The 17588-nt window shown below is 43.8% G+C and overlaps 1 protein-coding gene across 2 annotated transcripts in view; it reads left to right on the plus strand.

The window, feature by feature from the left end:
• LRP1 (LDL receptor related protein 1) overlaps positions 1–17588 on the plus strand; it is a 1300039-nt gene that overhangs the window by 867458 nt on the left and 414993 nt on the right. For both annotated transcript variants that reach the window (XM_069653565.1, XM_069653566.1), the window contains exon 48: positions 10143–10256. In XM_069653565.1, the coding sequence (XP_069509666.1) occupies positions 10143–10256 (114 nt within the window). The remainder of the gene's footprint in view (positions 1–10142; positions 10257–17588) is intronic.

Raw genomic sequence — 17588 nt, forward strand, 5'->3', positions numbered from 1 at the left:
AGACATGAAAAAGGGAAAAGATGCAGCAAGCTGTGCTTCCTAATGCAGACTTGCACAGACTTGCTAGACCCTGAGGCGCCGGTGCTGACGCACCTGTTAATGGTCTTAAGTACGCTCACAAACTACAATCCTGATGAGATTTGCAGTTCGTAGCATGATCAGCGTTTCAGAAACACATGACGCGGTCTCACCGCGCAAGCAGCAGTGACTGGGCACTAAGAAAGTAATGTGAGGGAGCAACAAGCTAAACACAAAATTAATTAAGGTATATGTTGCTGGTAAATTAAGAAAACATGAGATGGCTAAAAAGTTGAATTTGATAATCAGTACAGCTAAAACAGAAGGTGGCTAAAACTCGATTCTTAAAGTTAATTCTAAAATTAATAATGCTAAAAACACAAGGTGGCTAACAGTTGAAACTAGAAAGGCTGATTTAACCTCACATGTTTAACACGGCTATAAGGGAACTAAAAATAGGAGAGCACTAGCAGCGGTTAAGAAAGTACCAATTCAGTCATCGCATCTGTCCATATTAGCTGACTTTTACCTATCTATGCTTTGAGTCCTTTTAAAAGTGGTTGAATATATATACTGTGATCGAAAACCAAGGCCCTACAATAATTACATAGGCCTACAAATTGTTGCATTTCCCTTACTGTCTCAGGTTTTGGAGTTTTCATGATTGCTTCTGCTCTCTCAGGTGTCACTTTTCTCTGTTCTTGAGAGATTAGCTGTCCTATGTACAGGACCTCTTCCTGGCAATGTTGTAATTTCTCTTTGTCTACCTTGTATCCTTTCACTGCTATAATGATCATTAATTGAATCTACGTACTGAATTATTGGGTTCTCAAGTTTTGTTACCTAGGTCCATCTGAGGGACCCTATTAAAGATCGATGGGGACTCCCAGTACACCTGAGGGAATCTTGTATGTTTCCAGTGCTGATTTCTATACGAAAATGAGGTCAAATAGTCTCCTCATGAAGGGGAATTGAAAAGAAGGTATTTTTAAAATCGAACTGTAAAAAATTTGGCTTCAGCTGGGATTTACATAATATCGTAGCTGGATTTGGAACCAGAGGAAACTCTGCTTCAACAATATTGTTTAGGCGACATCCTGAATAAATTTCGCTGAACCCCCCTGTTGATTTCTTTACCGTGTACACAGCCGTTTTACATGGGGATTCTGATCGCACCAATATTCCCTGTTGTACTAAAGCGGAAATTGTTTCAAATCTACCTTAATCTGCTTCTCTGGACCCATAGTGCTTGGTTCTTGTCAAAATTGCTCCTGGCTTGAGCTTAATTTTAACTGTTCCTGCTCCACTCAATCGATCCACGTCATATGGACTGTTGGTCCATAAAATGCTTAGCACCTTTTCTAAATCTTCCCAAAAAATTGTGACTTCGTTTTTTACCAATGCCATTCTCTGGTATTTCTCTTCTCGATTTTGATCCAAAAAGTGAGATTTATGAAAAATACAAAATCATCTGAATTCTCATCTGTCAAGTGTGTTAATCTGTATCCTCCAAGTGCAATTACTGTCCTCCATGCCCTTCCCTCATTGTCGGTGCCATGAATAATCACCCTTTCCTCTTACTATCACTTCCTCCAACTCTATGGGGATAATCTGTCCTTGCTCATCCATAGGTATTTGTGGCCTAAACAAAAAATCATCAGGTATTCTCAATAGTTTACCTATCAATCCAGGAATCCAGGTCAACAAGATTTGTTCTGGGTCTAAAGCAACTTCTGGGTCTAAAGGAACTCCTTGTAGTGCCTCTGACATCCATATAATGTACCTCTGGAGTGGAAAACACCTTCTGTGAGATATATCGTAGTGTTACATTTGTCCATCCAGTCACGTCCTAAAACTGGTGTCTGCCGAAAATACAGTAGTGGCATAGATATGTCATGTTCTCCGATAAAGATTGGTAATTCATCAGTAAAAGGATCTAAGATCATAGCCCCAGAGAATCTCTGTGCATTCATGGCAATGCCAGACATGGAGTACTTTCCCTCTTGAACACCGGAACAAGTCGCTCCAGTGTCTACAAGAAACTAAAAGGTCTTGCCTCCTATCGTTACCCTGACCCTCGGGTCCTCTTGGGGGTCTGGTGTCACTGATGGTACTGAACACATCAGATTGCTCTGTGGACTTAACTATTGTGGATATATATGTATCCCTGTACCTGAAAAAGGATTTCCTCCCTCTAGTGTCACACGCCCTATCCTGGGTGTGGATGCTTGTGGGGCTCCTGTATACGCTTGCCATTGTGGCACCATTGCTTGTGTCTGCGCTTGCTGGGTCTGTATAGGCACTTGGTGTGGTTGCCCTTGTGGCGACTGTGACTGCAACGGAACTTGCTGTGTTTGCGGCGCACGTGTCTGATTCTGCATGTGATCTTGGGCATAACACTCCTGTGGTTCTGTTATATTGTGGAGAATAGACCCTGCCCCCTTGGAGGTTGCCAGTTCTGCTGCATGCCCCCACTACTTCTACACGTTTGGTTATATGTCCCATCCTACCACAAGTCCAGCATTGTTGCGGCTGTCCTCCATTAAATCCTCCTCCCCCTTGAGGGTTTTGACATCCTTGTCCTCTAGGTCCATTCCCTCTATGTTGTGACCAGAAATGTTACCCACCTTGATCTATAGGGTACCCTACACTGCTTGGCTGCATTGGCTGTAACTCTTGTGTGGCTACCCCTTCACCGCTCGTCAATACTGCTCCTTCTATGGCAAAGTTCGAAAAAGATTCTGAGCTAACTTAGCTTCCTCCTGCTTTCTATTCTCATTTTTTTCTTCTTCTCTTGTAATAATTGACAATGATATACGATAGTCAACTGTATTTCTGGCCATAGCTTTGCTTCCATCCTTACTTGTCACTTCATCTGCCGTTGCACTGGCTGAGGCAGTCCCTGACACAAAATGATAGAATAATGCTAGCGTTTTATCCCATGGTTCCCTAGTCTCAAGACGCCAACGTTATTGAATTTCCTGAATAAAAGCAACAGGATCTTCGTCCTCCCCCAATTTCCATGTCATAATCACACCCGTGTCTGATGTGTCAGGATATTATACGCTAAGCGTCCTCTATATGTCTGCGCTACAATTATTAAATGGCACTTCGTCATGTCGTGTTTTGTGTTGTTACATTTGCATATCCTGCTTATCTCCAAATGTCATCCGCTCCATCTTCTAGAATAGCCGCTAGTAGGCCTTTTATGTGACCCACTGCTAACGTCATTCCCGCTGCCATTCTAACTCATGAATCAATTTTCCTGCACCTGCAATCAAACTAGGCAATTTACATTTCAAATGATCTTTGTCCATTTCTGACCATGATATATATTGTGGTCGTCCTCCCCCTTTGTCTAATAATGGGAATTGTGTAAATCATGGTCTACAATCGTACCCACCTACACTTTTGTCTTCCAGGTGGGGATAGTTTCACCCATTCATCTTCGTCCTGGCAATGGGCTTAATCTACTTACATAAGGTGGGGATATATCCCCTGCACTGTGCAACCATGCTTGTGGTTGTTCGGAATACAGTGTAGGTTATGGTGTTTTTTCTTTTGGGTAGTCTAAATCTGACCACTTTACCCCTCTTTCTATATTCAAATCTATTGAAAAAACCACATACGCCTTCTCTTCGTGCTCTTTCGTTTTCTTCCCTTTGTGTGTGACATGGTTATACCCCAGCTGGTATGGCTATTATACCTTTCCTCGTCATTGAGATCTAGTCTGATTAGGGACAGAATTTTATGCTCGTCCATCATTGTCATCTAATCTTCCTCATGTTTCTTTCAGTGGAAATCCTTTGATACTCCGTTTTGTCTTGTAACCATCTTTCTCCCTCATTTGTAGATCCCAATCCTTTTCCCTATGCCTTCTGCCTTATGCTCATCAGCCCATGTCTGTTTTGTCTGTATCCCTTGCAGCTCCCTGCCGGACTGTTGTAACACGCTCTTCTTCCCATAGATCTTGTGCTTCAGTTGGTATTATAGATCTATTAAATGTGATCTACTTAGTCATCCCCTTATCCCTTACTCATTTCTTCTTCCCTTCTCATCTCCCTTTTCGCTTCTTCCTCTCACCTTCTATGCAACCTACGTTCTTTCAATCTGTTCCTGTTTCTTCATGTTTATTTTCTATTCTTTCTTTTTTCTGTTCTTCATACCTTTTTTCCTTCTACTCTTCATATGCCCTTTCTCCTTCCTTTTCCCGTTCCTTTTTTTTCTCTCTCGAACATCAATACTTTGTGTCTAATTTGAGTAATATCTGTCCTCCCATCCACCCGTTCTGTACTATTGTCACTTCATTGGCTTTATCCTTCTCTCCTTGTTGTCTCTTAGCTTCTTCTTCAATCTCTATCTGTCACTTCTTTCATCACGCTCCTTATGTTTATTGTGTGATGACATATTTACGTTCTTAATTCTTTTTTTTCTATATTGTCCTCACTACTATAAGAAGGGCGCATATATCAGATTAACATACCCCGCTGCTAGTTTTAACTCCATTAGAGGATTGCTTGTCCTCAGTTATAATAGCATTTTTAGGAGGAGAAAGAGGAGCCACAGGCGTTACATCCTCCCCTTTCTGCTCATTAAGCATCCACTCCTTATCGGGCAGGGCCTTCTTCCTCACTGATACATTTTCCATAATTCTAAAATGGCTAACATTTTCTGTAACTTCTTTCCTGTGTATGCAGCATGCAAGTATGTTGTCATGTCTTGCAATACTGTTCTTGATAGCGAACCTTCTTGAGGCCAAGGCACATGAACGTTTTGTCAGCCATGCTTTTTACCCATTTGGCATGGTATTTCCTAATCTTGGGTTTGTTTCTTGGTAATGTTTTGAACAAGTGTAGTAGGGCAGTGTCCCCCATAATAAGTCGTTTTTAACTTTCAATCTTATTTTATTCTATTTTTTCTTAACTACTACCCTCCTATGTTTGGCGCCAGTCACTTGTTTTTTAGTGTCTGATAACCAGTCGAATTATGTACTTTTGTTCTATAGTTTTAGCCTAAAACCTATATTATCACACTTTTAAAAAAAGTCAACCTTTTACACTAATATTTTTCACAACCCTAAAATAAATGTGCACAACAATTTCCACGATTGTCGTCTTTACTGTTTCTAGTAAAAGTAGTTCATTTCTATTTTACTCCAACTTGGAGTGTGTCGCGCATCCTTCCTTGGCCTTTCTGCAGGAATCCCATAAAAAATACTTTGTTCTGGAGTTCGATGCAGTCCCTTCTATCTTCTTAACAACCGGAAACCAGGTATCTCTGCATCTAAACCATCCACACTGCTACCAAAATTTGCAATTGCACCTGGAGCGTTCCAAGTTCCAGATGGTGTTATCAATTAATGATCTCGGGCCCAAATAAACGGCAAGACTCAAAGAAAATGACAAAATACTACTTTGTTCACCAGGCTTCCCTACTTCATTGAGCTGAGAACAAACAGATTGTAGCTCACACGCTCTGGAATACATTTCCATTACACAAAATGCTTTATACCTTAATGTACGCCAGCTCTGATGTCATCCCACATGGCAAAAAGTAAAAACCTATCGAACTGAGGGATTGGTTAAGATAACATATATACCTATACCTATAGCTTATTTAGGTGTTTGTATCTTCATTGACTGCCTCTAACAAGTAAGCACGCCTTGAACTACCTCTAACTACATATAATACAGATAATAGCAGAATAACAAGCAGCAGATTAGCTTCTGCAACAATTCATAATCCATCATTACATAGTCCCTCCTGATTAGTTGACATTTGCTCACAACCTTGGATATTTGGCTCATAGCAGCACATACAGGCTCTGTACTCACCAAGAAGAGAGCTTGCATCCAAGCCTGTGTCTCTGCGGCATCTAACGACTCAGCCAAACTCTTTAAAATCTGCAAGGAACAGGCCAATTCTGCTGCAGTCTCGACCTCTCTTGTCCCCTCCCAGCCCCTCTGCATGGCTCTGGCTTCTCATTTCATCTCTAAACCTCAGGACATCCTATCATCTCTCTTCTTCTCCCCCTCCTCTCCATGCTCTTCCTCTGTCCTTCTTCAGCCACCTCTCCTCCCTCCCTGCCTTTCCCCTGTTCTCCCCAGACAAGGTTTCTAGACAAGTCCGATCTATGAAAGTCTCCTCAAAACAGGTTCATCCCTATTCCTCCAAAACCATGAAGGACCACATTGGCACCCTGGCTCCTGCTCTGGCTGACTTCTGCAACCACTCCTTTGCCACTGGAGTCTTCTCCCCACGCCCCAAAGCACTCCTTTCTGCACCCTCTTCTTAAGAAACCCTCTGCCGACCCGTCCTTCCTGGCTAACTATCGCCCAATCTCCATCACTCCTTTCCTGGCAAACGTTTCCAGGAGTTTTCCCATCTCCCAGCTTAATCTTCACACAGAATCTGTTGGTTGTCTCCATGGCCACCAGTCAGGCTTCAGAGCTGCCAGAAGCACGGAAACTGCTCTCCTGAACATCCGTGAAGATCTACTCTCCAACCTTGATTCCAACACCCCCTGTGTCCTCATCATACTTGATCTCTCTTCTGCATTTGACACGGTCAATCATGCAATCCTGCTCAACCGTCTGTGATAACCTGGGTATCACCGATCAGGCCCTGGCTTGGCTGACTTCTTTCCTCTCCGATAAACCTCCCAGGTACTTCTTTTCCTCTATCTTTATCTCTACCAGTGGTGTTCCCCAGGGGTCTAACCTTTGTCCCTACCTGTTCAACCAATACCAGGCACTTCTTGCGCACCGCATTGCTGCTCTCTGCCCCAACTTTCAGTGCTATGCGGATGACACTCCCTTCAGCCACCTCCTTCTCTCATCTCTGACTGTCGGCTATCCAGGGGTGGTGTGCCGCCAATGATCTCTGCCTTAATGCCAGTAATAATGAGATTCTCCTCATCGGCACACCTGCTCCCTCCATTCCTGTTACTCTCTGGCCGGCCTCTCTTGGCCCTCTTCCTACTCCCACCTTTGAGGCTAAAAACCTTGGGGTCATCTTCGACTCCACATTCTCCTTCTCTCCTCACATCTCTGACGTCTCTAAGAAGTCACACTACCAGCTGCACCTCCTGAGGTAGTCTTCCTTTCCTCTCCTTCCCCCAGAAGCTCACTGTCTCCAGAGCTCTTGTTCTCTCTAGGCTGGACTACTGCAACAGCCTCTTTCTAAAACTGCCTGCCTCTACTCTCCGCCCTCTGCAGCTCATCCAAAACAGGACTGCAACACTTGTCTTTGGCCTGAAGCCCAGGGATCGTATCTCTCCAGGACTGAAATCTCTGCACTGGCTCCCAAGGATTAAGTTCAAAACCCTCTGCATGATCCACAAGGCCTTCTGGGGCCTCAATATCTTCAACTCTCGCTTCCTAAATATCTTCCTTCTCGAGCTCTTCGCTCATCCGTCTCCAACTCCCTCAGGGTCAGTCGCTTCTCCAAGCAACAAGTTGGTGGTAGATCTTTCTTCGGCTGGGGCCTCCCACTGGAACAGCCTCCCTGCCTCTCTGAAAATTGAGGCGAACCATCTCCAGTTCCGGAAGCACCTCAAGACCTTCTCCTTTGCTTCTGCTTTCTCTCCTCCTCTGCCCTGCTGAACTCCTGGCTGAAACTGCACTGGTTACCTGGCCACCCTCTGTTCTCGGGCCCAGGTCCCCTCCCCTGGCAACACTTGTACTCTGGGGCTGTTTCTGTATCCCTACAACACCCTACCAGCACTTGACACCTGATGTCCGCACTACCCTGCCACCAGCCGGCCGCACTTATTACTTATTGTTCTTGTTTGTTTATCCTATGTACTGCGCTTCCCCTCCCACTCACCCCCCCCCTCGCCTGCACTTGCGTGAGCTCAATGTCACCTGGCCTAGTAAGATCGTTGTCTGCCTTTCCTCTGTTCCCCTCCCTTGCCTCATTGTGCATTGAAACACTTGTGTATAGGCGCATTATAAATGCCATATCAATACACATAAGCACAGCGAAACCCAGGTGTGGGGAACGTTGTCAGACAACTGCCCACTTGTCCAATTAGCCTACCATATTGCTTCAGTTCAGCCATAAGCCAAGGCTGCTTCTTTGTAGTTGACCTTGCTGACTGTTTTTTCTGAAAACTTTACAGGAAGTGGAGGTACATCACTATCTTCATCTGGAGCTTTATTAATAGACCTTGGTTCCTGGTCTTGAACCACGTGTGAGGAGACCACGACTTTGTCCATTCTGACCTTCTATTTAGTGCTCTTTAATTCACTTATATTACTCCTCTAGGCCTCTGGAGACTTGGTGGTTCCGTCTTGCATATGCTTTATGCATCTTCAATTGTTCAATACTTGGCACTTGCAAATATTAACTTCTTTGCTTAGTCTAAGAGAAATATGTAGTGCGTATGTAGCTTATCCTATTCAACTCCTTTTCATTCCTTGCAATTGCTTCTTGCTGAAGCATCCTGGATTGTAAGCCAAACAAATATTCTTTGTTCTTGCACAGAGCTGTATTCCAGTGCCTGTCAGATCTGCAGCCTTGGCCTCTCTCCTTCAGACTTCTTGGTTACTATTTATACAGAGTTGACGTCCATTTTCTTATCGTGGCTGGTTTACCCGTGTTATAATCTTCTATATATCTCAATTCCCTTGCATTTCTGCGTATATATATCTACTGTCTTTTCTCACTTATTTTCTTAGTGTATATGGTTTCTTTGTATTCGGATATATTTTCCCTTTGTTACTTGAGTTACATCTTCATTGTTTAAGTATTCATATCGTTTCAGTGCGTCCTCATGTCTTCTCTTCATGACGTCATGTTACACTTTTCAGACTTCACTTATAGTTCTTCTATGTCCAGTGGTGTTTGCAGACATCCTTCTACCATGTCGGTTTCAGGGTACATTCGATGCGGTTGTCTGAGCGCATAGCGTCTCTCATATCTTCGATATGGTATTGGGATGATACCTGGTGGCATGCGTAGTGTCTTCTTATTCTTCCATTATGACGGAGGTGAGGGGGCGGGTACTACAGATGGCGTGTACATCTGCTTCTCTACAAAAGCAGCACAACAAAGTCTTTCTTAACCATCAGCTGCAGCTTGTCTTGATCAGTCTTCAAATGATTTCCAAAGAATGGCAGAGTAATGCACAGTCTTCCACTGATGCACAGATTCACTAGGGACTTGGTAAACCAGCCTATCAACCCACAGGTATTCAGCATTCAGGTTATGGTGGCCAGCCAATCAGGACAGTGCAATAACGGCACATATGCATTTGTGAAATCACTCTGCTCAGGATGTGCGTTAGGGTGTATGTGACGCTGACCCAGTGTAACACAGTTGTCGAGCTCTGGACAGAGCTTGCAAAACAGCAGGACCATATGTGGCCATTCCTACCCATGAGCAGGTGGAGGAGGGTCCACAAAGATAGCTGTTCGGCGTGACAATTCGACACTGTAGCCAATCGAGCCACCACACAGGACAAAGGGCTATGCGCTGGTAAAAAATATATCCTGGCGCTCAATGGTGCACCAGTAAAATAATAAAATAAAGATGAACAGCCACCAGGAACCCTCTGTATAAGTGAATAATCCACTAAAAGCTAAAGCGGGAATAGTGTTACTATTGACTACTGCTTTAAGGTATGCAGTAGTGCTACTCTAAAGGTCAAAAAGGCAGGCAAGGCCCCCGTACAGACATCCTTGTGGACTGCCCAGTAGGTGTCGGGGAGCGGGGGATGGGCCGAGGGTTGCAGGTGTATGTGGCGTGGAAAAAGGACCTCACTTGCCAAAAAAGGTCTAAAAAAATGTTTGTTTGCCTGATTTGTTACTATTATGGTCTATGTAAGTAGTCCAACGCTTTTCTTCCCCCACACCCTTCGTGAGATGTAAGGTGTTTACTAATTGCAGCTGTTGATGACCATCTTTCTCACTAGTTTGGTGGGAGTTGGCATCATTTGAACGAAACATTGTTTTGTAATGTGTACTCGCTTCCTTGGAGAACAGCTCTTTGCCGTACTGTGCGCATGGACCATAAACTCGCACATTTGATTAATATAAACAAGTACAGGAGGATTTTTTTTTTAAAAAAAAAGCGGAATTAGACCAGACCGACTGCTTGATTCTGAACGTTTTGTCTTGCAGAGACCAGTTGCAGTGTGGAGGAGTTCCGCTGCCGTGATGGGAGCTGCATCGCAAACACCAGCCGCTGCAATCAGTTTATTGACTGTGACGATGCCTCAGATGAGATGAACTGTAGTAAGTATGCGGCTGGCCCGATGGCTGTATTGCGGGTGAAAGGGCTGCCCTTGCATGGTATGGATTCGATGATGTCGCTGTGCACTTCTTGTCTAACAGTTCCTTGTACTGTGGGGCTGGGTAAATCCTGTGAGGTTGCAGAGTGATCACCTTCGCCTCCAGTGGTTGCCTTTGCCCAGCAAAGAAGATACTAGGCATTCATCAATGCACAATGGTTCCAACCTCAACCAGCAGATTGGAATTCTCCAAACTCCTCTCTAGGAGAAGAGGAAACCAGTGCTCCCAACTCTTGAAATCGTATGGCTCCCACATCTTTGAAAGGTCTCCAACCCTCACTGGTGGAGGGAATATAGCTTTGTTTTGAGGTAGCCTCAACTGTGTGTATAGTATACTATAATCGTACAGCAGAAACACCACACCCACATCTATTGGAACATACATCATTATTTGAAAGAGCCAATCGCTGAAACCCTAGTTTGGAGGGTGTAGTCTGGCATCGAGGGAGAGAATGCCTCATTGTTTGTGAAGTGGTATAGCCAAAGGTGACTCATGCAGAGCTAATTTGGAAATTGATACATGTGAAATGGGGTTCTCTGCACCTCACCCTTGTAGCAGTATGGAGGAAACAGTGCCTCAAACACGCATTACCTGGGGCTTGGTACAGAGAAAATGGTGTACACATATACATATACACGCACTCACACGAGCACACTCTGGCACAGGCCCCCATACGCAGGTAACAGCCTAACCAATGCATCTCCATTGAGAACTAGAGCAGTGCCTAACTTTAGAGATCCATGGACATTTGTTTTGACCCCCGTGTTTTTTTTGCATCTTGACCTTGGCAAGGAATGCATCCTATAAACCTCAGTCTGTTTCTACTGTGTTGTTGTTGGAATAGCGTTCCTTTTTTGCACCAAGGATGAAACGTGAGCCATAACCGTACATGTAAACAATGTACCGCTTCCATGACAACCTGTGTGTAGCCTAACACACATGCAAGCTCTGTGGTACGACTGTAACCTAGTACCAGAGCAAACCAACTTGTAACCATATTCTTAAATTAAGCTCCCAGATGCCCCAGGGCTTGGTGCGCTATACAAATGTATAAATAAAATAATCTAGCAAGCCATAATCCTGGATACGTGCTATGTCTTACATCACAATAACTTTATTTGGGTGAAACGTGGCAGCTCATTTTCATTCTAATCTATTTGTAAGAACCTTTGGTTACAACTGTTAAACTGTCCTATAGAATAAAATCCCATGGTATCTTTTTAGAAATATTATGTCCACGAAGCCTACGTTTGGTTATTCACATGCCTGGTCAAAGCTGAACATTGGTGCGATAACACATAACTGAGTAAACATTGGCCATCGCTCTACCCGGAAAAGGCATTTCATAAATCTAATGAGGTTTCATTAAGAAATCCCATTTTCAAGTGGCTGGCCCACAACATGCTGTTATTGTGCTATTTTTTTTCAAGTTCCCTGGACATTGCATGGATGGAGGGCACAGCGTGCGCATGCACTTCGTGTGTGCAGTCCCTCTCCCTGCAGTTTTGATCAGGGCTCGAGTCCTTAAATAAAAAAATTAAAAAAGAATAATACATTTTAAAAAAATTGGGTGGCCTAGTGAAATGTCTCAGGACATCAAAGCTACATATGCACATTTCAGTCGGCTCGTCTTTCACGGTTTTATTTTCTTTTTTGCATTTATTGACAGCGCACATAATCCATAGGTATCTAGGCGCTAGTTTCCACAGCGCTATTCTCCTGTCCAAAAAAAAACCACACAAAGAAAAGCAAATAGAACAGATTTTCAAATCAACTTACTAAGTTCAAATGCATGCACATTTTAAATCTAAGACCTGGTACCAAAACATGCCATGTATAGGACGATGTCAATATACATTCTTTTTAGGGTACAAGGATCGATTCCCGTGGCCTTGTGATTCTGCGTGTGGTTTCGGAGCCATGATGCCAGGGTTATATTCCCGGCCGAGGCACTGTATCCTGCTAATTATTTTTACATTTCTGAAACACGCAGGGGGACAGCGTCCACCCTCTCAAAGTGGATGGGCACCTTTCGCCTGCATGGTCCCTTGACGTGAGCCCCGATTTTGATTGTTTTTCGTGGACCATCTAATTGCAACATGGAAAACCAAGACCGCTCGTTGTTCTGTTTTGCCTTTGCTCCCATTAGGGTAAAGGATCGTAAATGCCTGAGCGTATAACATGGAGTCCCGCCGGATAGGCTGGCTTTTAGCATTTGTCATAGGAATTGTTTGAAAACATTGTATTTTGTCACCTTTCCCGGCATTAGATTTCTATGGGACCCGCAGTTTTTTGTGTGCTTATTTTAAAACCCTGTCCTGATTTTTGGAGGTCATTAAAGCCTTCTGCTTTACTTCCGTTGCCTGTTTTGCTCTTTCTCATGGGGGGACCGAGTAGTCACTAAGACTGTCCGTATTGGGAGACTTTGTCTCTCTTGGAATTCTTGTTCTTGTACAATTGCACGCATCACCTTACAGTGAAGTGCAGTTACCATACTTTGTTTCATTCTAACCTTTCACCCAGTGGCTTTTTGGTTTCACTGACGATGTGCCTAAGACAAGCTAGTGGAAGCTTTGTGATTTTTACCTTTTTTGATATTTTTCTCTTTCACTATTTGATTTAATGCAAATGGCAACTGAAGGTGGCTAGCACCCTAAAATGGCAGTGCCATGTGATTTTCGCTTGCTGTTTGGCCATCTTGTCCTCCGTCCTTATTCTTGCCTTTTCAGATCAGGAAAAGCCATCTATGGTAACCACTTTCTTGGTGAAATCTGCTGCTTTCGGTTGCAAACTGGTTTGGGGTGTGTGAGCCAGACGAGTGCCATGGGGTCTGTTTGGTCCCATTCACATCCTTTGGCACCCACATGTTTGTTGCTGAATGGATGTGATGACTAGCAGTTGCTTGCCATTGGTGGGCTTGGGCTAGCTCTGAGCCTGACTCATAGATAAAAGGAGGGCTCCTGCAGCTATTCAACAGATCATCGCTGGAACCAAGACTTCAGAGGAAAAGTAGCCTGCTGATGACCGGAATAAGACTCCTGCAACTGACAAGCATCGACTCTAGTGATTGGCCCAGTGAAGAGCTGCTCCTCTGCCTGGTCTCAGAAGACCCCTTGTTAGTGCTTGACCCCTGGACTGGTGGGAACAACCAGTCTCGACCCCTGATCTAGGATCCATGCCTTGGAAGCCTTCGGAAGTGTTGCTGGACCACCTGGTGGACTGATCAGCTCCTTTTTGGGCTACCTCGCTGCAGATGTGGCCATTCCAAGCAGGGCCCTGGGAGTTCAGCTTCTGCCATAAGTCGCATATCCCTGCATTTTCAGCCATCTCGCTACAAGGGAAGCTGTGCTGGGGCTGCTTCTGTGTTCACCGCAGGAAGATGGCCTGTTGCCGCCTGACCATGGTGACCTCTACTGAAACAATTGTTAGGGAGTTTACTAAAGTTCACCTATTGTAGGACTCTTTTAGTGTGCAGGACTCCAACTCTTAGTATAGGCCTGAACCACGCAAAAGGTTTGATAGTGTAACGGTTTATTGAGAGGCCACCCTCAACACACGGAGTTCCTTCCCTCCCAATTGAAGAGTCACACAAACTGTTTAATGGATTGTTTGTTCAGCCCTATTTCAGATGCATATCATGCCCCTTGGATCCCTCGACCTGTGCCACCAATGAGCCAAGAGCCCGGCCGGTGTACAGACAATATGTTTATATTTATTTGCATTATAGGTAATGGAGATTGCACTAAAACTACACACGCCGCCTAACTTAATTTTACTTAAATAGATCACACAAGTTGATTTGGAAAACATACATCACAGTACTTTACTTTATACAGATTTCAAGTGAAGGAATAATCAACACTGGTCAATGAACAAAATCAATTTACATTTGCAATGCTGTGTAATTTCGATTTTCTTGCACGCTTAAAGTGGCTAGCAGTTTGGTTTACATATTTGTACAAATGCATATGGCAATTATTATTTCACCAGAGTTTAGAATTTCAGACCCGCTCACTTAAAGGATGATTTATCTATTTTGGATTTTTAGACCCCCTCCTCTTTAAATGCCTGTATTGGGGAAGTTGCTCTGAAAAATGGGGATGATTTTTGGGAATTTTGGATTTTCAGACCCCCCTCCACTTAAAAGCCTGTGTTGGGGAAGTTGGCAGTTTAGGGATTTTTTTTAGTTTAGGCACAAGGATGCACCTCTACCTTTTAAAGAGGTTGGGGTCAACAGGAAAAATAGAATTACCCAATTACATTAGTCTATAGTTTTCAGTGTACACTGGGAATGAGCTTTGTTAATTTCGAATATTAACAAAAATCACCAGTGGTATTTTGCCAAAGGGGAATTAAGTTAATATTCAGTCAAATAGTATCAGGATCTACACAGTTTGCCCACCCCCCACCCCCTCTAATGGAGAAGTAACCACCAATGAGAGGGAATTGGTTAATTTAATAAAGCCTCCCCAATGACCTTTTGTTGGACAATCTACATACTTTTGGGAATCTCTGGGCTTGGCACTCAGGGACTGAGCAGCTTTGCTTGTAGGGAAAAACAGGATTCTAGCCAGCACTTCAGTCAATGGGATCCCACAGCACTTCTCTCTCTCTGGGTCCAGTGAAGAAATACAGCCTCTGCGTTTCTAGTCTCCGCAGCAATGTTTCCACCCAGATAAAACTTAAGCAAATCTTCTTTGGTCATTTTGGGCAGCTGTCCCACTTGGTAATCTTTTTGCAGCTCTTTCATTGGTCATTTTCTTGCAGCTCTCCTCTCAGTGCATCCACTTTATATACCAGTGATGAGACCACCAAGATTACAATATTCAGCAGTGCCCTGAAAGAATTCTCACACCTTTGATTGGTCCTTCACATTTCTCTCCAACCCCCAGGCCTGGCCCCTGTCTAAAGAATGGTTCAGGAGTCTAAAACAGAAATATTGCAACTCCCATTTCAAATGGCCCTTTTTTCGCCCCCTTTTTTTTCTTATGTGAACTTCAGCCAGAGAGGAGCTAAATGGCAAAACTTCGTAATTTACTAATGGATGCCATTATATATATATATATATATATATATATATATATCAATCAGAATGTAACAAACAATCTGATTGGCTCTCGCCGGGGCTTTACCCAACCGGGCATCCCTCACCCGGGATTCCTTTCCTTTGTTCCCGGTGGGGGGCGTGGCAGCCCCCTCAGTCAATGAGGAGGTTTGAAACGGGGTAGTCCTCGCTCCGAGCCTCCACACGGTGGAAGGCTGCCACCCCCCCCCCGCCAGGGATTCAGGTAAGTGTTTTGCCCCTCTCCCCCACCCTCCAAACAATCCCCTCCCTGCCCTCTCAACCCAACTTCTTTTTGGTCATTTTTCAGGAGTGAACACGCTGGGAAAAGTTCTGTTCCCAGCACGTCCGCTCTGATGGCCGCCATGGAAAGGGAAAACTGACGTTTTCCCTTCCCGGTGGCCATTTTGTTTTACTTTTTTTGTTTTGTTCTGAAACGCTGCAGCGTTTCACAACAGAAAAACAATACTATTAGTACCACAATCTTGCGGGCTGGGGTACTAATAGCAATAAGCCCCGAGCCGTGGGGGCATTACCTGACTGTAATGCCCCCGCGGCTTGGGGCTTATTGCTTAAATATTTCCACTTCAGCTAATCATGGGGAATTTAATAAAACGACAACCGGGTTCGCACTGTATTCCATGTGTGTGTGTGTGCCAATTTTTTGCCGTTTATGCAGAAAGTATAATCGTTATGAACCTGCAATTTACTCTCCAAATACCTAATTTTACACTCCACCAGCTCGTCAACTCTTAAATTCTGAACATTTTCAGAGCAGCCAGAAACACATTTTAGCTTGCTATTACATTCCCTTAAGTCACATTTTATTTCCTAAATTGCCTTGAAATTATCTTACAAATGACACATAAATGGATGCAGTGCGACTTGTGGTTTCTGAGAAAATGCATCAGTTATGATGGTCCGTTTAAACTAATGTGAAATGTCATATGTATGCAAATCTCAGCTCTTTCCTCAGGCCAGTTCCCATTGTTGTCCACCATGGGATCAGAGCTCCCTGGACTGTTTAAAACATTTTTTTATGGCCAAGTTAAAAGCCATTAGTCTTTGTTTGAAGTTGGTGGGCTGCAGTGTCGTAAATAGTTGGGATGCATCGGCTACACAGAGATCTCCCACTGCAGATCCTCCCTACATTCCACCTTTTGTCCTGCAAAGAAATTAGCCTTCAGAGACAACAGGTCTGGCAACAGGGGAGGTTTGCTTTGAACACCATTAAGGGCAGGCCATACATTTTTTCAGTTGTAAATAGCTGGATGCAAGAGCTCATTGGAATTCCATTTACAGATCCAGAGGTCAACAGGCTTGCAGTGGGGGAAGCCATTTGCAAATTCTGCCCAGAGACCCACAGATTGTCCTTGGCTGAATAAACTCACATATTGCATTTTCTAATATCAACCTTTATGCTTTGAAATACGGTGTGTTTTACTGATCATGGTTCACTTTGCTTTTGCATCGTGGGATTTCTTCTTTCTTTTCACACAGCATTGATTTTTAAATATGATAGCTGGAAGTACAGGGCAGTTTAATCCAGTCTTTCATAAAATATTTTTGGGATCATCTGCTGTTCGTTTTCATGCTGAAAATTAGGTCTGAGTTTTCATAGTGCATCACCTTTTGATGGGTGGCAGTTTCAGTGAAAATGCTGCATTACTCTCAGCCAAGGTTGCATGCAATTATAACAAATGAAATAATTAATGAAAAATTAACGAGTAAAAAATAACTAAATCAGTTTTAGTTGTTTTTGGGGGGTTCCTCTCAACCCCCCTTTTTTTAATAATACGCTTCCCCCACCCCCAAACCACTATAAAACAAGATTCACTTAAAAGTAGTGTCCTTGGTCCACAAGGCCCTGAACAATGCCGCATCGAGCTATCTTTTTAACAAATTCACAAAAAAGAACACACGCGCCCTACCAGAACCTCAAATGCCAATAGCCTCATCATTCCAAGATTCAGGCTATCCAAGGCGGAGGGCAGCAGCTTCCAGGTCCAAGCAGTCCAATTATGGAATTCACCGCTTAACACCCTATGCGAGGAGCAGCCCTTTCTGAAATTCAGAACTAACTACATTAATCTGCTGAGGTCTGCCAATGCTTAGCCCTTTGGCGCCCACTTATCCTCACACAACCCCAGCATATACGCATCATTATCCTATTCGCCTTTGATTTTATGGACCGCCTCACTTTGCCTACTTGG

Source organism: Ambystoma mexicanum, chromosome 3q (assembly GCF_040938575.1).
Source record: "Ambystoma mexicanum isolate Mex_15411 chromosome 3q, UKY_AmexF1_1, whole genome shotgun sequence".
Lineage (NCBI taxonomy): Eukaryota > Metazoa > Chordata > Amphibia > Caudata > Ambystomatidae > Ambystoma > Ambystoma mexicanum.